At 48.6% G+C, this 23630-nt stretch overlaps 1 protein-coding gene across 1 annotated transcript in view; it reads left to right on the forward strand.

The window, feature by feature from the left end:
• The first annotated feature begins 6367 nt into the window (after positions 1-6367).
• Positions 6368-23630, forward strand: part of LOC114211454 (purine nucleoside phosphorylase-like) — a 75895-nt gene continuing 58632 nt past the window's right edge. The window contains exons 1-5 of the mRNA XM_088017518.1: positions 6368-6400; positions 11717-11876; positions 17867-18059; positions 18163-18283; positions 18464-18775. Coding sequence (XP_087873644.1) covers positions 6368-6400; positions 11717-11876; positions 17867-18059; positions 18163-18283; positions 18464-18775 — 819 coding nt within the window. The remainder of the gene's footprint in view (positions 6401-11716; positions 11877-17866; positions 18060-18162; positions 18284-18463; positions 18776-23630) is intronic.

The following is a 23630-nucleotide window of genomic DNA, read 5'->3' on the forward strand; positions in this document are numbered from 1 at the left end:
ATCGAGTCCCGCATCGGGCTCCCTCCTCGGCAGGGAGTCTGCTTCTCCCTCTGACCCTCTTCCCTCTCGTGCTCTCTATCTCTCATTCTCTCGCTCTCAAATAAATAAATAAAAATCTTTTAAAAAAAAAAAGAAGATAGGTATCCCCTAATTTAAAATTGCCCCACGGATGGGACTTCCTAAATACCCCTGTGTCATGGTGCGGACGTTTGGAGGTCAAGTCTGTCCCCACAGTCGTGACTCTACACAGACCAGACTGCATCCATAGCGTGACCTTTTCTGTGGTTCCTGCAGCCACACTTGTGTCACTGGATTCCTGCTTATTTTTCTTTTCTTTTTTTTTTTACCTTTTTTTTAATTTTTAATTTTTTATTGTTATGTTAATCACCATATATTACATAATTTGTTTTGGTGTACTGTTCCATGATTCATTGTTTGTTCACCTGCTTATTTTTCAAGCCTGGTTCTCCAGGTTGGATTCTGTGAGTCTCTGTTCACTTTCCAATGAAGAAAAGATGGCCTAGTTGTTTTCTATCGCTTCTTGAGCAGTATGGCAGGTGCACATTCGCCCTCAGTGTCCTGACTGCTTGTGAAATGCCACAAGAGCCTCTGGAAGTAGAGGTCCCCTAATTCAGCTCAGGTGGGCCACGGAATTGTCTCCAGAGGCCACACTAAGCTGACTCTTGGAGGATATTATTGCAAGGGGAGAGGTGTTCTGTGGAGAAGCAGCAACAACACAGAGGCCAAGAAAATGAGAGAGAATACGGGATGGTCAAGCAATTCAAAAGGTTTTTGGTACTCCTTGCATAGGCTCCATGTAGCTAGAAATAAGGCTGGAAAAATGGGCGGGAAGTGTGGACTTTGTTCTAAAGATGATGGAGAGCCGATGGGAGAGACCAAGCAGGATGTGCTAAATGAGGCTTAGGCTGTCGCTGACAGGAGTGTGGAGGGGGCGACAGAAGGAGTGGAAGCAGGAGGTAGGCAGGTACCTCAGAGCAAGCAATCCTGGCAGGAAATGAGTCTAACTGTAGGAAGATAGCCCTTCTCAAGCAAAGTGGGATTCAGGCAAGGTAAGGGCCTGGGAGGACCTGGCTCTGACTGAAGTCGACAGAGAAGCCAGCTGGGGGTAAATTGGAATGGTGATAGAAATTAGCATAGGTGCCCTGCGGAGAAATTTGGGGGCCTGTGAAAGTGAATTGTGTGAAAGTCTGGACTGCACAAAATGCCCCCAAAATAACCTCCTGCCCTCTCACTGATTCCGTGTTCACGTGGATATAAATCCTTTAGCTTAATGTTCAAGATTTCCCCATTGCCACCCTCATGTCCATCTCAATTTTGGCTCCTCCCCACGCTCACTTCCCAACCCCCTCCCCGCCCCCACGCAGACTCATCCTCCTTTTTACCTTCAACAAGCAACCTGCGATTTATCCCTGCAATCTACCACCCCAGATCCCCTCCGTTCTGCTGTTCCTATAGCTACCCACCGCAGAAGCCCAGGGAAGCCACGGGCCTTCCAGGCAGCCTTCCCCTATGGCTCCTGCCTCCTCCTGTCCCCCTTGCTGGATTTTCTGTCATGCCTATAGTCAGATCCACAAAATAAACACTTTACTAAATATGCTGCCTTATTGTTTCTTATCCAAGAAAACAATAAAATTGTAGCTCGAGGGCAAGGCCTTTGTGTTAAACGTCTTTTGCTCCGCCTATAAAATTTAGCACAGGAGAGAAAACAAATGGTAGAGACCAAAACAAAACACAGCAAAAAAATATATCATTATATTTATAATGCAATTATTAGGACTCTACCCAGGGTGCCAGAACTGAAGGCAAATTGGAACAATCAGGTATCATCAAAACAGTCATATGAGGAGAAGTTGGACCTGGAGACGTTTGGCAAAATTTTAAGAGAAACATGTGAGACGTGGTATTTAGAGAGCTGTCAGGTTTGTTCTGTCTTATGAAGGGGGGGCAACCAGGGCAAGGGGTAAAAATTAGAGAGAGAGGCTCTTCAGCTCAACATAAGGAGGTGCTTTCTCAAGGTCAGAGCTGTCAAAGACAGAGCTGGATGTCCCAAGAGGTCCTGAGCTCCTCTCCCCTGGAGACATCCAAGTGGCAGCTCGGGACCAATACTGAGCCATGTCAGTGTGGGATGGGGGTTAAGGGCATGGGCTTTGTTTCCTAAACTATGCCATGATGACGACAGTGTTTTTCCTCACAAAATTGTCAGGATTAAATGAGGTAACATATGGAAAGTGTTTAGCCAAGTCCATTAATGTTAGCTCTTATTATTTTGAAATAATTAATATAATAAGGAAATTTGCAAATCAGAGAGGCATCAAATTAGACATCTTTGAAGTTTCTCCCAAGCCCAGATGTCTATGACTGTAAGATAATGAGTATTAGCTAGTGAAGCTGGATTTATAGAAATGGTGTATCTTCAGCAGAGGGCTGGTGTCACGTGACTTCCACTTCCTGAGTAAATTACCAGTCTCCTTTTGGGCCCAGAGTCGTAGTAAAACAAGAATCACTGGAAATACACCGGATCTAAGAAGAGGCGATTTGTAGCTAGTTGCAGAGAGTCGTGGAAATCTGGATACAGGCAAGCAATCAGAAATCAGTTTACCAAATCAAACACCTAATATCAAGAAAAGACAGGGAGTCAGCATCCAGACTGGTAAAACACAGAGTTATCTAGAAATAACAAGTTCACGGGAGGCCAGATGTAAAAACCAGGCAGATGAATCCGGTGGAGTCAGCAATGATCTTTCTGATAAAAACTTCACTATGGCAGAAGTTGCTTCGCCCAGGGCCCAGTGACAGTCCTGGGGCAACAGAGCTGTAGATACCCCTCTTTGAATCTAGGAAGGGCACTCCCATAAGGATGGGACGACCCTAAAGGAGGGGGACTCAGGAGACTCTAAAAAGGCCATCATCTGCCAATGCTATTCGTACATATGGAGCTGCCGATCCAGTATGTGAGCCCCTCACCTGCCCTTTTCCATCCCCGGCCACTAGCACCACTCTTTCAGGGGCAGCCCATCCACTGTTTCTGTCCTGGTCTCAGCCCTACTCTCTCCCCACCTCACCCATGCTTTCATCCGTACTAGCTTTGGTGATGCCCTGACTCCGCCTGGGAGCTGACCTTGACTCGGTCTCCTATTTTTGTTGCCCCGCTTCCATAGCAGCCCTGACATCTTGGAGGAGCATGACGCAAGGGCACTGCCCAAATTATAACTACCAGTCGGGGGGGGGGAGTTGGAGAGCTCTGTGCCCGTCGTGTGACTAGGGAAGAGTGGCCCCCACTGGGAAGTCAGGAGAGAACATGGAGGAGAGCCCCCTTCCCACCATTCTCCTGGCATCCCCTAGCTCCTCAAGCAGCTTCTCTGCCGGGCTCCTATTTCGGCCAGCAGAAGAGCTGGGACAAGGCACAGGCTGGACCTTCCTCTCTCCCGGCTGCAAACAGCTGTTTGGAGGGGTACACAAGAACACACGGGAACCTGTACTAGCTCAGTGAAATGGGAGCCCTGTTAATAGCCCAAGGTTTATTTCCCACGTCTCTCACTTTTTTTTTTTTTTTTTATGTGAAATCCTTCTGTTGTCAACGGTGGTGAGGGTTAGCCCATTTGACTGAAGCGGTAATTTGACAAGATGTCTCTTCACTGTCATTCAAATGGTGGAATAGAGCTCTTAGCATATGCACGCTTGCTCTCTCTGCCACCTCCATCTCCTCTTTGTGAAACTTTGCCTTCCCCTTGGAGATACGCCTCCTTAAAGATCAAGAAGAAAAAAACCCCAAATCATCCTGAGGGTCAAGAGGGCACGTGTTTCAATCTGCAATGAGTCCACGAGCTCTGAAGATTCAAGATGAGCTTCGATGCCAGGCTCTTCAGGGACAGGGAGGGGCATGAAATCAAGACAGAGAGCAGCTTGGGTTCCTCTGGCAGAAGCTCCTGCCTAGCTCCATAAATCAACCCCAGTGAGTTAATTCCTCATCGAGAATGATGAATGAAAGGCTCCAAGACCTGGCACCGGGCTGGGCTTGGGGAGGGACCAAGACCGCAAAAATGTCGGCTTCACTTGTCTCAAGGTTGGGGGCACGGAGTCAGAACTACTGAAGACTCCTGCATGCGTTTCTGGCCCTGACCAGTCCAGACACTCTGGGAAATGGGAGACCATCTGCATTTTGTACTGAGACAGCAGAATGATGAAGAGTACAGATTTAAAAACCAGGGACACCTGGAATTATAGCCTGTCACCTCGGGCAAGGCATATGAGTCCTCCATCTAGAAAATGGGGATCATCCTGGAGTTCTCAGTAAACAGTAGCTCTTACGATGAGTATACCAGGCATCTTCCCACTGCACCTCGGGTCCCTACAGGGGCAACTGGAATTGGAGGTTTATGAGCAACCTGTACCGACCAGCCAAGGAAATAGAAGACGGAAATGGGATGTGTCTAGTGACACTTACTTGGAATTGTAATCCCTCCTGGGTCTCTTCCCCCTTCCTGCTTGGCTCAGTCCTGTTGAGCTCCATACTCCTGAGCCATTGTAAGCACACAACTCCACATGTGTGGGAGCTTGAGAACCTGTGCCCCTATCTGCCTCTGAGAGATCCTTGCGTTCATTGCTGGAATTGACTGCAATTTTTTTCTGTATACATTCCCAGCAAACATTTGAGTTCAGCTGACTGCCAGGCATCACTCCGGGCAGAGGTATACAAAGATAAATGAGACAAGACCCCTGCCATTGGAAGGACCTACCCAGAATATAGGAGGGAAACAGACAAGTAAAGGAAGAGCAAGGAAGCCATGTGAGGTGTGCCATGATGGAGGTCAGCAGAGTGAGCTTACCACGGGAGAAAGGAGAGGGCCACCAACGGTCGGCCACAGAGGCTGCCCTCAAGAAGCCTGAGCATCATGCCTGGCTGAAGCCCCCACCGTCGTTATGAAACCCTCACCCTCCAAATAATTCTCGTTTCCCATTCCACTGCCCTACAGTACTGCCTCACTCAGCATTTAAATATATTTTATACCTTTTAGGCTTATTTTTTTTTCTCCTGAACCAGAATTAAATGAGGATTAAACCAAACAAGATGATGTTTGCAAAGTACCTGGCACATGGTCGGTGTGCAGCAAATGCTGGTTTCCTTTTACGCCTTCCATCCTGGAGGGAATGTATCTCACGGATTTGGTCGTACCCGGTGAAAGTATCATTTTGGGTGATTGGTTGAATATTAGTTTGGGGTAATCTTTGGTAATTTGGTAAATGGTTGACTATTAGTAATTTCATATGGTTCGAGGTAACAGTTTTTCCGGTGACCCAAAGCTCCTTGGTGGATTAATTGATTTAACTTAGAAACAAACGTGTCTTGCTGGCAATGCCTGAGGGAAGATGGGCACCTTGTTCTGTATATCCAGCACGTTTTGAACACCCAACTACATGCTAGGCGCACACAAGGACATAGGGGTGTAGAGATAGAAGGTCCTTGTTCTCAAGGAGCTGACAATCCAAGGAAGAGACAGGCAAGAAAAGTTATCATTCAATATGAGGGTTAATGGAGCCAAAATCCCACGAGTGTGCTATGGAAATGCAAGAAGGGCAATGAGGAGCTCAGTCTGAGGAGGGTCAGAAGAACCTCACAGAAGGGGTGACTTTGGACCTAAGCTCAAAAGGCTGCAGAGGCATGTTTTACAAAGCTGGGCATTCCAGGCCAAGGGAACCCCAAAGATAAGTGAGAGCAACACACAGCAGGTAAAAGAGGCCAAGGTACCGCTGTCTCCAAAACAAAATATGAAATCAGAAAAGCAAGTACCCTCTTAAAGATCTTTACAAAGAAACCAGTGCTTCTAACTGGGGAGATCCTGGTGATCCTGCTGGCTAGGAAGATGAACAGGATTTTCTCCGGGGGTCCCTGTTCTGGCTGCTGAGCTGGGCCCTCGGCGCACGCCCTCTGTCCAGCAGTGGCTCAGGCGACCAGCTCCCCAGGAGTCTCGGGTTCCACGCTGCGCCTCTGACCATGGTCCAGCCTGTCAGGAACTGGAATTTCTCAGCCTTCTCCAGGGCTGGCTCCACCCCCGTCCACCCTGCCATTAACTGCAAGCAGTATAAGCTCTGCTGCACCAGGAAAGAACTTGTTTCTTTGTCCTTCTTTTCATGGCCACATTGCAAGCCCATGCTGGCGGCACGTTATTGATGCTTCCAAGGGTGGGGGCAGCCGGGGGCCGACCTCGTTGTCCCGGACATGTGTGCTGGATAAACTGCTCCATACCGTACTGGCTTCTGTCCTCCCCACATCTCCCCTCCTGCCTCCAAGGTGGCTGGGCCCTCATTCTGAATGTCTTGGGGCCAGAGGTTGCAGAACCTCTAGGGGATGACTGGAAAGGCACTGAGTCGGGGTTGGGGGGTAAGTTTGGGGGGAGGGGGTTGTGTAGAAAGTGGGAGGGGCCATGTCCCAGGCAGAGAGGTCCAGAACCTGGATGAGGAGCAGAGTCCCAAGGGGAAGACCTGAGAAGGGAGGAAGGAAGGCAGGTCTCTTTGTAAGCTGCTGACTCTTGGAATGTTTTATAAAGAATAGAATAAATACATATATAAAAAATAGCATCTGCATTTCCCTAATTACACTTATTTTGTCAAAGAATTTTCTGGAAGAGCTTAGGCAGTCCTGATGCTGCTCCCCTTCCCCACCCCCCATCCCAGATTAATGTTTCAGCAGGGTGTCTGTGTTCTCAGTAAATATACCGGGATCAATTGTTTGCTATAGCCCCTGCTCAAATCCGCTTTAGCCAGTAATATTTTAAAGTTGATTGGATCTTAAAATTGTAAGAGGTCCCTGGTGTCATGACTTTGCTGGCATTATCAGCTCAGCCATTGTCTTACCAAGCAACCTCTTACCCAAGCATAGTGCTCCCCCACCCCCATCCCCGTGCCCGGTGACTGCAGGGGGCTGTACCAGGGGCCCACTGGGGGAAGCTCACCTAAGAAGCAAGTGATGGTGAGGAATGAGGATGCCTCCCCTAGCCCACCCTGATGACCTTGGGAGTGTGGGAATGTCTCCTTGCAGCACGAAGGGAGGCTCTGGGCTTTTTTCCCCCCACTCTCTCCCGTCTTTTTCTTTCTTTCTTTCTTTTTTTTATATGCCCGTTGACAGTGTCATCTCTCAACTTGATAAACTTGTCAGAGGGAGCTCCGGGAAAGTGTGACATGGAGGTTGGAGTGATTGCTGAGTACGCAGGGAGAAGGGGTTGGGGAGTTGTGCGAGGCACTGGGACATTAGCCTGGGGCCAGGCAGCTGTTCTGGGGTGTTCCGGCTCAAGGCAGTGCACACTGGCCCCATGGTGCATCTTAGCAGACCAAGCCCCCGAAAGAGGGCAAGGAACCAGAACGTGACAGGAACTAAGGGAGATGAGGATGGACAGTGCAAGGAGTGTGCAGGGCTGCATGCGTGGGCACCTGTGTAGGACACTGTGTGTAATACATGTGGGGCATACGTGAGACAGGTCATGTGACATTGTATGGGGCTGGCTGGGCGCGAAGGTGGGATAGAGGGTGAAGGGCAAAGGGCATTAGGGTTCTCTTGATAAAGCAAACTGGAAACTATGACTTGGATGTTTTTTCTGAACCCTTCTACCATTTACTCCCAAAAGATCTTTTCAGAGACCCACCTATAGATCATAATCATCTCTCATCATGGAAGTTTACACTCAAAATGTTTCTTTGGGCACAGAGGGTAAGGAAGCTAGTGATTTCTGTCGCTCTGAGCATGGCACAATGCTTTGTGTCACTCACTGGCATTCTATTGCTATTAAATCAAACAAACGTTGAATCAGTGAATTAAAGAAACTAAGAACCTCACTTGTGGGGTTTAGAGAAAAATCCCCATTATACGAGTAATGGGGGGGAGAGGGTAGAAAGATCCGAATCTGAATTCCAGCTCTGTCCAAATTGCCTCTCCTTTCCAATCCTTAATGTCCTCGTCTGTATAATGGGAGCTCTGAAAATCCATTACATAGGACACCATCCAATATTCTAACTTTTAGATAAAAATCCAAACGTCATCACGGAGATTAATGCAACAGTACAAATGAAAGACATTTGTAAATTGCAAAGCACTGAGCAAATTCGGGAAGATTGTCCGATCTCCTCCATTGGGAGAGACCCCCCCCCTTGTTGTGGGCTCCTCCAGCACCCTGTACTTACCCTCTGGTTGCACTTAACAACCACCCCACCTCCATTTTTCTCTCTGGAGGGAAGGATCTGGCAATCTGCCAAAGGAACAGGTGTCTTCTTCTTCCTGCAGTATTTAATAGTATAATACACTTCTGCCCCAGTGCCTCTCAGTGATTAGAACACAGCTCAGGTGCTGCCTTGAAGAGTTGAGGCCAAGAAAGTCACCTCGCCTGGGAAGTGCAATAATTGCTCTATGGTGCCCTGCCTAGAGTGTGATATTTATATTATAAGATAGGATTTAGGTCTAAAACTAAGGAAAGTTGTCAGAGGTCAGGATTATTGATACAAGTGTGAATGACAACACTGACAGCTAATGTGAAGCCAGTTGTGTCCAGGTTTCTAAACCAAGAGGGAGGTAAAACTAATAAATTAGGTGAGGGGCGCCTGGGGGGCTCAGTCATTGGGTGTCTGCCTTCGGCTCAGATCACGATCCTGGGGTCCTGGAATCAAGCCCCGCATTGGGCTCCCTGCTCAGCAGGAAGCCTGCTTCTCCCTCTCCCACTCGCCCTGCTTGTGTTCCCTCTCTCGCTGTGTCTCTCTCTGTGCAATACATAAATATAAAAAAATCTTAAAAATAAAGAAATAAATTAGGTCATAAAAGGAAGGAATCATCAGCTCAGCTCACTGACTCACCTTTTTGGCCTTCACATAAAGAGAATTGCATTTTGGAAGCACAGTGTAACTAAATACCAAACACACAGGAATGAAATTGCTATTGTAATTAAAACATACAAATATTGAATCCTTATGTTGTAGACCTGAAATGAATATAATGTTATATATCAATTATACCTCAATTTTAAAAAAGAGAAAAAAAACTCATCGATGAACTCTACTTAATCAAATAATAGGGTAAAAAATGAATCCCCTATTATGCAGAGATTACCCATGTTCAAGTAATTATAACACCACAGCGTTTGGGTGGTCAGGAAATAGCAGCTGGAATGCAGAGGTTTGGGTTGTTCCCAGTTCTGCATCCACCTCTGGGTTGATGGTGACCTCTGGGCCTCAGTTTCCTCAACTGCAAAATGAGGGGGTTGGACCAGAGGGCTTCTAAGGTCCCATCCAGGTTTGACATTCTGAGGTCCAATATTGGGTCTAATTACATAGGTCTTTGTGGATGCAGAAGGCCCTTCAGGATCCTGCATGCCTGTGGTCGCCATTTTGAACATCAATGGCCTTTGTCTGGGAGAGTGTCCGCTGATGGAGAGGCCTGATTAATAGAACAGGAGCTAACAGGGATCCCTGTTGCCACTTTCTTCTTTTCTGAAGCACCTCTCTCCTTGGGGAGCGAAATAAGACCTCTCAGTTTTGATTTTTCTTTTTCTTTTCTGCCCCCTCCCCCCCTTTTTTTTCCTTCTGGTTTTATCCATACCTCCAGTAGAGATTTTGGTTCATTTACTTTCACTGCAGGCTTCAATCCTCCCCACGCTCAAAACAATATCCTCTACCCTGATGCATAAAAAATAATTTTTTTTTTTTTTAAGAAAGCTTCAGATTGGCTCTGCCTCCTTAAGCTTTTGGAAACTTTTACTGTAAGGGTCTGCAAAACGTCAATTTGGGGCCTGCACTCTTTGGTTGTGTCTCTTTGCCTCAGAGGAATCTTCTGGGTTTTTTACCCCCCATTTCAAAGCCCTTGGGTCCACACAAATGCTCTCAGAGAGAGAGAGAGAGCTTTTTTTCCCCCCTTAGCAAAAATTCAGGTTTGTCACCAGGAAAGAAGAGGTTTTTCTGTGGAAATCTTCCTCATGCTGGTTATAAAGCCGCTCACATCTCAGTGTGAACTCTGCTAACTCGCCAGCCCGTTGTCTTTGTGAGTGAGAAGTGAAATCCACACAAAGGTATAAAGAGCTGATCCATATAAAGATTGCTCTCTGGATTTCCATTGGGCAGCAGCTTTCTGATGACTGCATCTTTGCTGTAGACAGCTGTGCAATTGAGGCAACAGCAGGACTCCAGATGTGCTGGGACTTGCTAGGCAACAGACTTAGAAGTTTGGCCAAATCAGCCCCAGATAATCACCAGAGAAGGGGGGGGAAAGGCAGGGCTGGTCCAGAATTTCTGTGTAATTCAGGGGCTGGGGCATTAACCCAGTTGACAGGGAGGGAACAAGATGGAATGGTTTCCTTCCCATAGAATGCAGGAGGTCTTTTCTTTGCCTGTAAGAAACTTGTAGGAGAATAGAGCTGTGGGGGTCTATGCAGACAGGGCATGAACAGTGGTTAGAAGCCTGGGCTCATGAGTCCAGCGGACCTCCATCTGAATCTGGGTCCTGCCTCTGATTAGCTATGTGACCCTGGGGCTACTTGATATGATTGATGCTTACAAAGCAACTAGAACATGCTTGACACATTTCATCATAGCAGCCCCTTTGTTTACAAGGGGACATTTAACAACCACAAGACGCCTCAACTACATGAAGATGGAACAGCTTGGGGGTGGTAAAGAACGCAAAAATCCAATCCTCCTAACTTTCTCTTTAGTGTTCTTTCCCCTATCCCGGTGACCCCAAATTTACTGAGTTTAACAATCACCTGGTTGAGTAACTCTTGAATGCAGTCTAGAATCTGAATATTAATTAAATGTCCCAGGTGAGTCTTAAGGCAGGAAAAAAATAAATTCGAGAAAGACCCTCCGTGTACCATGGTACCTAAAATGGAATTTCTCAGAGAAAGGCTCGTATTCCTTATTTGTCTCTTCTATATACACAGAAAAAATGAACTATTGATCTTGAGAAGTAAAAGGACCCCGGAAAGAGTAATGTAAACAGTTCTTGGTGATGTCTCTGCATAAACAAAGTAACAAACATTTCACAGAATCTCAGGAGAGGAAATCGGTGTGCCTTTTATGTGAAATTAACGGCAACTCTTGAGAAGGCTCATTGTGGTTCTCTCTTGGGCACATTTTAGTTGAGATCAGTCTGCTTTGGAGTGACCTGGCTTTTCCTTGGACTTTGCTAGAAATCAGGGAGCTATTTGGGTCTTGTACAATTCAGGTACCGAAAGGGAAACACAGGAAAAAGGGCCCCTCAGGTGGGAACGGCAGAGGGAGCAGATGGCAAAAAAGTGTTCTTGGGGTCTCTTGAACATTAACACCCTGGAAACTTTGTTTTAACTTGGGTTTTTATGGTTACTTTGGGCAACCACAAAGGATAGCAGAACTGTGGCCGCAGCTATGCTGGGAGAGGAGAAGCACGTGTCCTAAAGCATTTTAGGTACAAAGGCAGGTGGCTTCAGATCGACTGCAGGTTATGAAATGGAAAAGCCCATTGTCGTTTTGGTCTTTGCAGGGAGCCAGGAGTAAATAATACTTCTCATATAGCTTTAGCCCCGTGCTATCTTAATTGCAATCTCTGGTGAGATTTGGAGTTATGCGTTTTTAACAAGCAAACCATAAAATAAGGTTTAATCTCCCCAGAGCCCTGGAGTTAATTTATCTGTCCACAGGCTAAGATCTTTTTAAAGGTTAAGAATGCTCGGGTTTTCTTTCTCAGTCTCTGGATTGGCTGGAACGCCTGCAGGTGTCCCCTACAGCTGGAGGCTGGAATCTGACTTTCAACAGCGCTAAAGACCCAGCCCTCAGGAAGCCGTGCAATAAGATTCGGGTGTTGGGTCCTAGTATTCACAAACTGGCCCTCATCCTCATAGAGAGGAGTTAGTATTCATCAGGACTGCGTCTGTGGCAGAAAGTACATTTGACTTAGCCTCAGAAGACCAGGGATTGAATCTTTGCTCTGTAATTAGGGGCTGCGGGATTGGGGGGAAATTACTTAACCTCTGAGCATCAGTTTCCTCATCTGTAAAATGGGTATGATAATATCTACCCTGAAGTCTTCATAGGTGTTCTGTGAATGTTAAATGGCATGTAGATGCCTTTAAAAAAAGAGTTAAGTGCTAAATAGATGTTAAGCTAAATTTCTTAACGAGCTTTTCATCCAGGTGGGATTTGTTGCTTTTGTCAAAAAAAAAAAAAAAAAAAAAGAATTTTCCCATGAAGCCATGCTATGGAAGGAGGCTCCCAGGTATTCAGAGCACATCTCAAACCCAATCCTGGCTCCCAGCAGGCCAGCACAGATTTATTGCCAAAATATAGAAAGCACAGATTATCACATAGCTCTTGGACCTAACTGCCTAACCACAGAATTACTATACATATATAATCTCTGCGGCTCAGCTCAGCAGGCCCACTTGCCTTGGTCAGAACACCTTTCCTGTCCTTGTCAACCTTAGGGGGATGCAATGACCAATCCAGATCCCCCAGCTAGGGAGTCTCCTCTCATCCATCTCAAAGCTGTGCCCCAGGGGAGTAAGAAGGGAGGCTGTCTACGCTCCGGATAGAGGTGGAGAAGGAAGAGCTCTGGAGAATGGGTTGCTGGTGGCCCATTATTTGCAGATTCCCCTGGGGCCCCCCATCACTCGACTTCCTAGCCCCACTGACTGGCATCTCCACCTTCAGGTCCTGTTGCAACCTGCCCACCTGTCCCTCCTCCCAACACCCTATGCCCTCCCCACCGTCACACTTGCTATCCCATTGTAACGAGTCACCTTCTTGCATCACCTCTCATTTTTATATCCTCCCAAATCCTTTCACTGCTACCTATGACATCTCAATCACAAGGCCACATCTTTTAGGAAGACTTTTTGGATTGATCATATGCTTCTCTTGCTCTTATCACCCTTTTCCTACAAATTCCCTTGGTGGCATTGGTATATTTGGTTGGGTTATTATATACCCACCTGATGAAAGTCAGCATGGCTGGGGACAGGGATGTGATGGTGCTTGACCCAGGGGCCTTGGGAAAAGCCATTCTGGCACCTGTGCCCTGCCCTGTTGGAGCTTTGCTGAGATGATCCACAGGGCAGCTCTGGACAAGCCAGAGGCCAGGTACAGAGGTAGGAAAGCTTGTGCCACAGCTCTGGATTTCTCCGAAGCCACACACTGAAGGCTTTAAGTGTTCTTCACTTTTTTTTGACGGCAAAGCCATGGGGTGGGAATAAAGGCTTAGGGTGTATGTGCCAAAAAGGAGGAGAACTGTTCCTTCAAAAAGTCATTCTAACCTCACCACTCCAACCCTTATAAGTCCTCCCTCCTCCCCAGGACCCAAAAGAGAAAGGCCACGTTCCTCTGCCTGCGACACAAGGCCCCACACAACTTCTGCTGCCTCTCTGCAGTGCCCACCCCCCACCCCCAACACCACCTTCCCAGTTAAAGTACCCCAAACACACTGGTCCACCAGCACTGGCCTCTGAGGAGTGTGTTGCCTTTCTGTCTGGAACATTCCTTTTGCCATCATTCTACCTGCCCAGATGTAAGGCAAGCAGCTGAAGTCGTACGTCCCCGAGGCTTTTACCAGATCTCCCCAAGCTGGAATCAAGTCGGCCTTCCTGACGCCCCCCGAGCCCGTCCTTTGTTCACTTCCTGCTGGGTGGGGAGCTCCAGCTTCCTTCCTACCGTCCCGCCTGAGGCCTGCCATCCGGGTGTGGCCATGCCCGCGTGTGGGTTGAGTTAAAGTTACTGAGTGAAGCCACAGGACATCAGGAAAATCCCCGCTACCTTCCCAGCTCCACTGCAACCCCCTACCGTTCCTGCCCCTCTCCGTCCCCTCCCGTAGGGGCGCCTGAATTGCACAGGCAGGGCGGACTCTGCGACCACACGGGTGGCCGGCTGGGCGGGAAGCTGAGGCAGAGGACGGGCGGCGGCTGGGGAGGGCCAGTGATCCTTCTCTAGCTCCCTCCGGGTCCTCTTGCCTTTGCCTCTGTCTGTGGCTTTGGGAGACACCTTGAGACAGCTGGAGAAACAGCAATAACCCAATTAAAGCGTCTGACACTCTGGGCTGGTAGCATCTTGGCGGGAAGGAGGTGGACGCACAGGGGCTGTTTCTGGTTCCATCTGTGATATGTGTTTTACTGGCTGTCGATACCTACAGGGAAAACACTAGCAGTAAGATTCGCAGGTAAGAAACAATGGCCTCGGCTTCCTCCCCTGGGTGTTTTCATGAGAAATTGGTTTCTGGGGTGGGGGGGGGGGAGGGGGTTGGGACAAGCCTCCTTCTTTTCCTTTCCTCACCTCCAGGGCCTTCAGAGGAGCTTGAAAAAAGAAGACTTGGAGGGCGTGGGAGGGAGAGTAAACCAGAGGAGGCAGCAGGGTTTGAAAAGTCCAAAATGTCCTCCTGGCCCAACGAGCTGCCCATCGCGAGCAACTGATTCCTGATTCTGTCTGTCTGCTGCTACCCAGGCTCTACTTTCTCGCTCTCCTCTCTGCTTTCCTTCTGCGGCCGGTGGTCCTGGTTCTATCTCTGGGAGTCTGGGTCCAAACAGAGCACAGGAATTGCGCCCCCAGCTATCAGAACGGAAGCACTCATAATCCAACCACTACGCCTTTCATTGAGGATATCAGAGCTCCTTGCAAAGCAATGACTGATGGCTGAGTGATGTGCCAGGAGTCGCTGTCCCCATCGTCCTGAGCGAAGGGGCTCCCGGCCCCCTCCCGGTCCAATCTCCGTCTCGCTCCCTCACCTCCCGGCCCTGCCACCCGCTCCAACCCTCCCCAGACACACCCTGGTTGCCGCCACCAGCCCCTCGTGCTGCCTGAAGCCCAGGCTCCAGCCGGCTCCCCTACATCCAGGCCGGCTGGATGGTGTGAGAGCTGGAAAAAGTTAAACGCTCTTCCCTTCATTATCAGAAAGAGTTTTATTCTGACTGAAGTGAACAATATGAAGAGACACTACAGAGCTTTGGCGGAGGATGAAAAGTTTCTTCTAGCCACAGAGCTGCACTTCAAAGTGTCCTGTGAAAAGGTTCCACTTTAATTAGGGGGAGGAAATTGCCATGTAACTTAATTAATATCAAAAACATTTTTTTCTTAAATACAAGAAAGAAAGATGGCTCCGCAGAGAGGGAGAAAGGAACTGACAGCGAATCTGGACAGGCCTGTTCATGGACCGCATAACGAATAACTTTGTTTTTAATTACTCCACAGACGCCCTAGGATCAGTTAAGAACTCTGAAGCCCCAGCGGGTTCTCTCCCACTCTGCAGGTTCTCCCCCTTCATCTCCCACGCCCTGGCCTGTGTGCAAAATGAGTGAGGACCCGAACTAGTTATGTGGAGAATTCAGAAGAGAAACGCAGAAATCCTGTTTTCTTTCGATTATCCAAAAAGGATGTGCAGAGTGGTTTTGGTAGAGCTGGGTCATCTCGCTCCTTCATCTGCTACCTAGAGCCGCTGTGGGCATCCCCCCTGCTCCAGGGCTCCCTGTCCCTGTCATCACGCCCCACCTTCCTTCCAACCAACTGCTCCGGGAAGACTCCTGGGCCTTTGCCTGGGTTCTCCTCTCTTTTCACAAATGACGCATCTAATCCAGTCTACCTCCTAATTACCTCTCTATCTGTCCTCTTCTCTATGGCTACCATAGGCAGGACCCCCTCCCGTGTCGCCCAAATGATTTACAAGGGATTACAGTGTTTTCTCTTTTGCCCACTGGAGGCCATCCTCCAGCCAGCAACCAGAGTGATCTTCTGTAAGACATAACATCTTGCCATCTCTCTGCTCAAAACCCTTTGTTGGCTTCCCGTGCTCCTCAATGAAGGTTCCTTAACACGGACCCCCAAGGCCCTGTGTGATTTTGCCCTTGTTCTTCACCCTAGCCAGAGCCTCAGTGTCTTAGACATGGTGTTCCTTCTGTTAGAACATTCTTCCCCACCCCCTCCACCTACTGGATGTTGGCCTGATACATTCCTATACATCTTTTGAGTCCTGACTTAAACGTTATTTACTCTGGGAAGAATTTTGAGGGACCCACCCCCCACATCTAGATTAAATCCCCATGTTGCATACTTACATAGACTACTACACTTCTTTGTAATACACATCAAAATTGTAATCAATTAATTGTTTGGGCAAACAGTGACTTGAGATTTATCTTTCCCCTGCACTATAGGCTGGGTAGAGCTACACACCAAGCCAGCCTTGTCACAGCTGTTTGCTGGGTAGACATTGTTCTCTTCTCCATCAGGTATTCAATTTCATAACAAACTAATAAAGTACATTATTTTATTAAGTCCATTTTATAGAAGTAGAATCTGAAGCCCAGAGGTTAGTTAGATATTACCTAAAGTCACACGGGTAGTAACTAGATGATAGGTAGTCTGGCTCCTGAGTCCTGCTCTTCATCACTGTGCTATGCTCGCATAGGAGGAGCACGATATTCATTTGGGGAACGCAGGAAGGGAGGGAAGGAGAGGGGGAAGGAGGAAGGAAGGAGGGGGAAAATTGGCCTAGGAAACGTTGGAGAAGTGACCAGATGGTACCAGGCATAACCCTATGCACCCAGCCCTCAGCCCATGGAGGTACTCACTTCTATCCAGCACAATATGTCTTTAACATTCCCAGGAAAGTCCAGCCTCCTGATTTTTCCTAGAAATGCCTCGTTATAGATAGAGCATAATCTGAGGATGTGTCCTGACAAAGTTAAGATATGGTTAGTCCCAGCAATTTCTCTCTCCCCATTCTTTGCCCCCATCCCAACTTCTGGCCCACCCCACTCCCTTCAACGTGAGGAGATACACTCCACGTATGCGGCGCGTGGGCCACACTTACGAAACCATGCACCAGGGCATTCTGGGTCACATGGTAAACTCCCACAGCCCTGCGGGATAGTTTCGTTTTTGGACAAAAACATAGAGATAACTCAATACCTGCCAGACACCAAGCAAATTCCCAACTCAAGGAAGTTTACAGTTTTAACATTAGATCTCACGATTTCCTTTCAATGGGGCCATTTCTTCATGAAAGTGGGTTTTCTGTGGTTGCTGTGATAAGAGGCAAGTTGTACACAAAAATCTGACGTGGAACAGAAAGCGAAGATGGCAGTGCCCGAGGTTTGAGAAGTTGTGCAGTGCCCAACAGGTGCCACATCCCGTTAGTAGGTAATTAGCATTATTTAAGTATGAAATACAAGTGTTTTTCCTTTAAGTTTATACTTTTTCAAATAGCTATGAAAGTGTTAAGACATAACACTTTTAAAGCTGTTTGACGCTAAATACCTTGAAGATGGAACCCCTGTTCTTTTAGCCCACGGGCACCATGAAAAAACACTGGGACTAAGATGCTGGGATACAAGCAAGTATGGGGATCTCTGGGGGTCCAGGGAATTCAAGTGGATATTGACCTACAAATATGGCGGAGGGAGAATAGACCACGCCCCTTAAATAGGAGCACTTCCGGTAGGGCACAGTTGTCCTGTGGGGTGATGTCATCTTGACACTAGGGTGGAGCTCTCCTATAGGGAAGAAGGCAGATCTGCAGCCGAGCCCCACCTGGCTCCCAGCACCTAGGCTTCTCCATTGGCAGACAGAGCCCATCGCAGCCCGCCCCGAGGCTTGAAGGACAGGTTTATAATTGACAGTATCTCCGCTGCCCTCGGAGAGCACTGCCTCCAGCCAGAGGTCTCTCCACAACAGCAAAGAAAAGCCTCTTAACTTCCTACGCTTCACGCAAGGCCGTCTGTTATCAGCCGCAGATGGGAGCCTCGGTCGCCTCCCACTCCGGAGTGCTCGGTGGAAGCAGGCTTGGCAGGTGGACAAAACGGACAAGATGACAAGCGCTGTTAAACAGTAACACGCAGGTTGTTACACGCATGCTTAGGACCTTCCTTCTCTGGGGCTCCCCGGGCCGCGTACGTGGCCAGCAGTGACAACGGAGCCCCCGCGCGCGCCTCCCCGATTCCCGCGGGGACCCTGCGGCCGGCCTGTCCTCCCGAGGCCTCTGCCCGACGGGGGCAACCGGCTGGAGGCACTGCGAGGCCCCCCCAGACAGGGAGAGAAGGATCCACGGGAAGGCAGGTCTCATTTCCTCTCAGCTGCGTGTGTCCGCTCTCTCATTCCCGTATGGGTGACAACCGGAGCCAGACACTAGCCACCTTTCTCCTCCCGTTTTCTCAGGAGCCCTGACACCCTACCCCGGAGGTTCCCAGCCTCGTCAAGTCTCTCCGTGGTCTTCCATGGTGCCCCGCGCACCTCCCAGGATCAAAGGAGGGCGAGCTGGAGTCAGGTGCAGGTGCAGGTGCAGGTGCCCGGCCCAAGGGCGCACAGCCCTGCGGGCAGTCGATGACTTCAGGTTTCTTCTTCATACAGAAGGTGGCGTCCCCGTAGCCTCCTCTAGCACCATTCCCCCCTTCTGTGGTCCAGGAGGGCTCAGAGAAAGCTGTTCAGACCCCCCTTTTCTCCTCGTCCCATCTTGAAGGCCCTGGGTCTCGCAGAGGGAGCCAAACCCTGGCCAGCCTCTCAGGCTGCACCGCCTGGGAGCTTCAAGCCTGGATCTGCTTCTCGCCTGGGAGGTGCCGACCTGGAGCGAAGGCGGGACCTGGAGGGAGGGGGTGGCAGCTGCAGGCGGCTTCCCGGTGAGGGGGCTCCAGGGTCCTGCATTGAGGAGGTGTGCGGCTTGGCAGGCCCTCCCCCGCCCAGAACGGACCTACTACCTGGAGAATGCCTCTACCTCATTTCATCAGAGCCCGAGATGTCTGTCTCCAGCTGCCGTATCGTCATCCCCCCAGCTGTAGGACTTACTATAATTTCATACAGTTTTGTAGACAGATATTGAAAAGGCATCTGGAAGAATTGATAGCATATCAAGGCAAAGATTTCATAAAAGTCATTTTTTTAAATGTCCAGCCATAGGTACCAGCGTGCACTCCGCACAGACACCCATTCAAGGTCCCCAAAGGCCTTTTTTCCTGATCTTAGAGCGCCCCCTTTGGAAATGATGCTCCTACTGCAACCGGCCAGGCAGGCTTCTTTCCACACAGTTGAGCTCTGGGATGCCAACCGGGAGAAGGCAGGGATGAGAGAGGACCAGGGACAGGAGCAGGCCTCCAGGGAGCACCGTGTGTGCACCCCCTCATGCCGCACACTCCACAGGTGTGATCCCATTAAACGCTCACACACAAAATAGGTGTGACTGATGAAGACATAGAGAGTCCAAAAGACACACAAGGAGTGACTGCCGGCCTATAGTGGATGCTTCCTCTCAGATAACCAAACCCATGCTCTTTCGTTCCATAAAACCCTGAGTAGCATCTTCCCTGCTCATAGCTCTCCTCAAAGGCTTCTTCAAATTCTCCACTGAAGTCGCAATGAGAAGAAACAACTGTGTTGAAGGATCCGGACACAAGAAGTTTCAGGGAGCTTTGGCAGCAAGTGGAGAGCACACTTGAAGGAACAGTAGTCAAGGGCAGGTTTTATAAATGTTCCTCTTCCCTATGTTTTCATCTCCTTTTGCTTCCTCCCTGTTCTCAGTGATTGTGAATAGGTGGCAGCTGCCGAGGCAAGAAAAGAGCCCTAGACATAGAATCAGAAACCGGCTCTGGCGTAACGGGGCTTGGGCACAGTGGGGTTTGGTCAGTAAGGAGAGAAACTGCTAGGCTTCAGGTTCTGATTGGCCTCCAGAAGGAAGTGGCAAGCTGTAGGAGCATCATCTCGTGATCATAGGAAGAGCAACAGGGAGCTAGACCAAAGTGCGGGGAGAAACCCCAAATCCCGGGATGAGGAGCCAAGTCAGGAGCCAGGGTGTGGCCCAGCATTGGAGATAGGGATACAAGAAGAGACAAAAAGGGGGGAAAGTTCTTCAGAAGGATCCTTGAATGAGAGTCAAGGGCAAATGGCAGGGATGGGGGTGGGGAGTTAGCGGGATCTTACCTGGAGATATCTTAAAGACATGTCTGTTTGAGTGGGTCAGGGGACGCAGAGACCCAGAGGAAGGGTATGCCGGACGTGAACTGACCCTGAACCCAGAGCTTTCTTTTGGAGTCTCTTTTGAAGGAATCTGGAATGAAAACAGAGTAAGTCGTGCACTGAGGAATCTCTTTGGCAAAAATGTGCTTCTTCATGGGATGGCACTTGAGTAGAAGCCGAGCTCCTCTATGACTTCTTGGCAAGGGGCGAATGTCAGGGTTAGTGAGCCTGAGATCACCTTACTCATCCCTCTGCCTCAGTGTCCCCATAGCCTTCCAATCCTTTCAACCACACCAGAATTGATTCTGCTTTGAATACTTAAGAGGGCTTAAAAGAGCTCCCCGTGCATATCCTCCCCAAATAGCCCCCTGGAAAGTCAGGAGAAGAGGGAGAAAGACGAGCTCTGATTCCATAATTCCATGGTGAGCAGAGACAGAAGATTATGCTGAGGTGGTCTACAGGGGGTGAGCCTGGAGACCCACCTCTGCTCCTGTGAGTGGCAAACCCCTCTTTCTACCTGGTGACTGTCTTCATGAGCAAACATGTCGGTGGGAGTAGGGCAGAGAAGGCAGGTCTGTTTTCATAGAGGCAAAGAGTAGGGGTACTTTTTCAGAAGGCTCTTGCTGGTGAGCCAGACACGGTAGGAGTCAGTAGCCTTTCCCACCCTGCTGGACCCCACAAGCTAAGATGGCCTGAGCACTGTTCTAATAAGGCTGATGTCACTATTTGAGCCCCATGTGGGAAAATCAACTCTTCAAGGAAGAAAACATCATTCCAAATCTCTAGACACTCAGAACCTTACCTGTCAAATACAAGACAATACTATTTAAAGGATATTGTTGAAAACATTGGCTATCACCCAGGTGTGTTAAATGAAACTTCACAGGTGAAGTTCCTTTCAGAATTTAGGACGAGAACATGTCTTAAGCCCCTAAGAAGTGAGGATAGTAGGAAGGTGCACGTCCTCATTTTAGATGATGAGAGCTATGGTGATATACCTTGTTTCTTTTTTTGCCTTAGCCACCGGGAAGCTCCAATCAGATTTGGAGTTAATTGTTAGTTAATCCTGTGGATTAATAGGCATCCCAACTCCCTTCCTCAATCTGGGTTTCCTCTTTTGATTTCTAGCTCATTTTCTGATCATAGATATCCTTTGTTTAAGCTGTTCAAACCATCTTTGGAAAGAGGTAGACGTTTCTATGAGACTACTTAATGCACACTGATGGCCTCAGCTGGATCAGCCACGCAAGGGGTACATTTTTTTGGCAGGAACCCACATTACATCAACGCTGCGTTCTGAGATAAAGGACGGTCTTCTGCGTTCCTTCCCTGCCTCTTCCCCTGCCACCACCCTCACAAGGACAGTGTCGAGGGCATTCTTTAATCTCCTCTCTTTTAATTGGTGAGAGAAAGTGGTGCCACTCATCAGTGCTCTAAGTTGGAGGGATTTAATTAGATCTAATGACCAGATAAATGGAGAATTCTGAGTAAGGACCTTTGGGGACTGAGTGGTGTGAAGAGGATTATGTTGTTATATTTCCCTGCATCCGTCGCCGTGGCTGAGGCCACGATGGAAAGAGAAGCAGGACACTAACAAGAGTCAGATGCAGATGCTGTTGCAGGAGGGGGGGCAGAAGAGAGGGTAGAGGGTCATGGGCTTTGGCCCAGAAGGCAGGCAGAGCAAAGGGTGACGTGGGATTGAGCACTCACAAGGATGTTTGGTTCTACCACCCAAGTAATTCTCACTCTTAAGTGATCCTGCCTACAATTTGACCTGTTTCCCAGGCATTCTGTCTCCCTGCGACCCTGGCGTCTTTCTCGCCTTTGAGGGAAGCCAGAAACCTGGCCCTAGGATAGGTAGAGCCGTTCAACTTGTCAGGCTTCCCATGAACTGGTGCTAAAACGACCTGTCCCCTTTTGACAAGTTGGCTTTATCTAGTGTGAGCAGGATCATTGTGAATATCCTTGTGCTGTCACTTAGGGCCTGGAGTGTCAGAGATTTCTCCCCTCAAAGATCATCTGTCAGAGTTAGTGGGGTATTCTAGTCCCAAGAGCCCTGAGGGAGAAATTCTGGGGGCTGAGGGGGCAGGCGTTGGTGGAGGGTGGTGCGGGGAGATAGGGAAGGAAGTCAGTCTGCAAATACTCCAGGTCTGACTCACTCCCAAATGGGGGTGGAGGAATTCTTCCCTGGAGAAGGGTCCTTTGGAGCCAGGAGGCTTGAGAGGGGGGCACATAACTTTTACTGAGCATCCACTATATGGCCAGGATTTGACCAGATACATCTATAATAGCTCTTCATTCTTATAATATCAGAGTCTGGCGCATAATAGGTCCTCAATAGGCATAAAGAAAACAGATGAGTAATTGAATTATCCTGAGAGGTATCACAGTCCTTATTAGACAGAAGAGAAAACCAAAGTCCAGGGAAATGAACAATTCACTGAAGTTCACACACCAGCGGAGCTAGAGTTTAAACCTAGGTCTTTCTGGTGCCCAAGATCACTCTCTTTCCAATTGGGCATGAGTGCAAGACAGCCCTCTGTAGGTCCCCTCCAAATGAGAGCCTGCTCAAACTAGACGTGTGCAGTTGGATCTTGTTGGACCTCAGTCTGCTCACATAGAAAATGACCTCACTAGAACATTGTTCCCTTGTTCCCCGCCCCCCCGCCAAGCAACCCCCATCCTCCCCCCCATCCCCCGCCGGAGATCTCATAAAGTTGATTCGTATGAAGATGCAGCCACCTCTCCTCTAAATCTAAAGCCCTGCACTTGGTGATAAACAGCATTAATGTGATGTTAACTCTATTTATATGACTGTCCCAGGAGATGGATTTACATATACGCTAAATGTATTTCCCCAGTACCTAAGAGTAATGCTTTATTTTACTGCTTCTGGATACCTGGTAGCAACTCAGGCCATTAAAGAAGCATCCCCCGGGGCACCTGGGTGGCTCAGTGGTTAAGCGTCTGCCTTCGGCTCAGGTCATGATCCCAGGGTCCTAGGATCGAGCCCCACATCGGGCTCCCTGCTCGGCGGGAAGCCTGTTTCTCCCTCTCCCACTCCCTCTGCTTGTGTTCCTGCTCTCGCTCGCTCTCTCTCTGTCAAATAAATAAATAAAATCTTTAAAAAAAAAAAAAGAAGAAGAAGAAGAAGAAGAAGAAGAAGCATCCCCTGTCCCCATACACACCTAGAAACACAGTAGCAGCAGGAGATAGATGGGCAGGACCCTGGCAGGAAGATCCAACTTTACAGGTATAAATGGCAAACAACCTTTTGTTCCAACTCTCTGTAAGGTTCTTAGAGATGCTAAGAGGGACCTGTCAGGGTCATATTTTCCCTTTACCTCTCAGAGTTATTCAGATGAAAGTAGAGTTTAGAGCCTAAATTACTTGAATCATTGTCTAAATCCTCTGTTTTAGCTTGGCCACAAGAAGATCTTTGGTAGGTTTGAATCTGAAAGTGTGCTAGTCAGTGAGCCCCATGCTTTAGCCCAAGTGGATCCTGAAGTACATCAATCACCCTTCCCTGGCTTATGTTCTAGGACCTGGGCTGAGGGCTTCAGATAAATTATCCCATTGAGTTCTCATAACAACACTGTGAGTTTTCACTATTATTATGCCCATTTTACAGATGAGAAAATTGAGACTTGGGATATTAATAGCTCATCCACAGCTACTCA

Source organism: Eumetopias jubatus, unplaced genomic scaffold (assembly GCF_037043125.1).
Source record: "Eumetopias jubatus isolate StellerSeaLion01/CBP00866 unplaced genomic scaffold, mEumJub1_p1.0 scaffold_13, whole genome shotgun sequence".
Taxonomy (NCBI): Eukaryota; Metazoa; Chordata; class Mammalia; order Carnivora; family Otariidae; genus Eumetopias; species Eumetopias jubatus.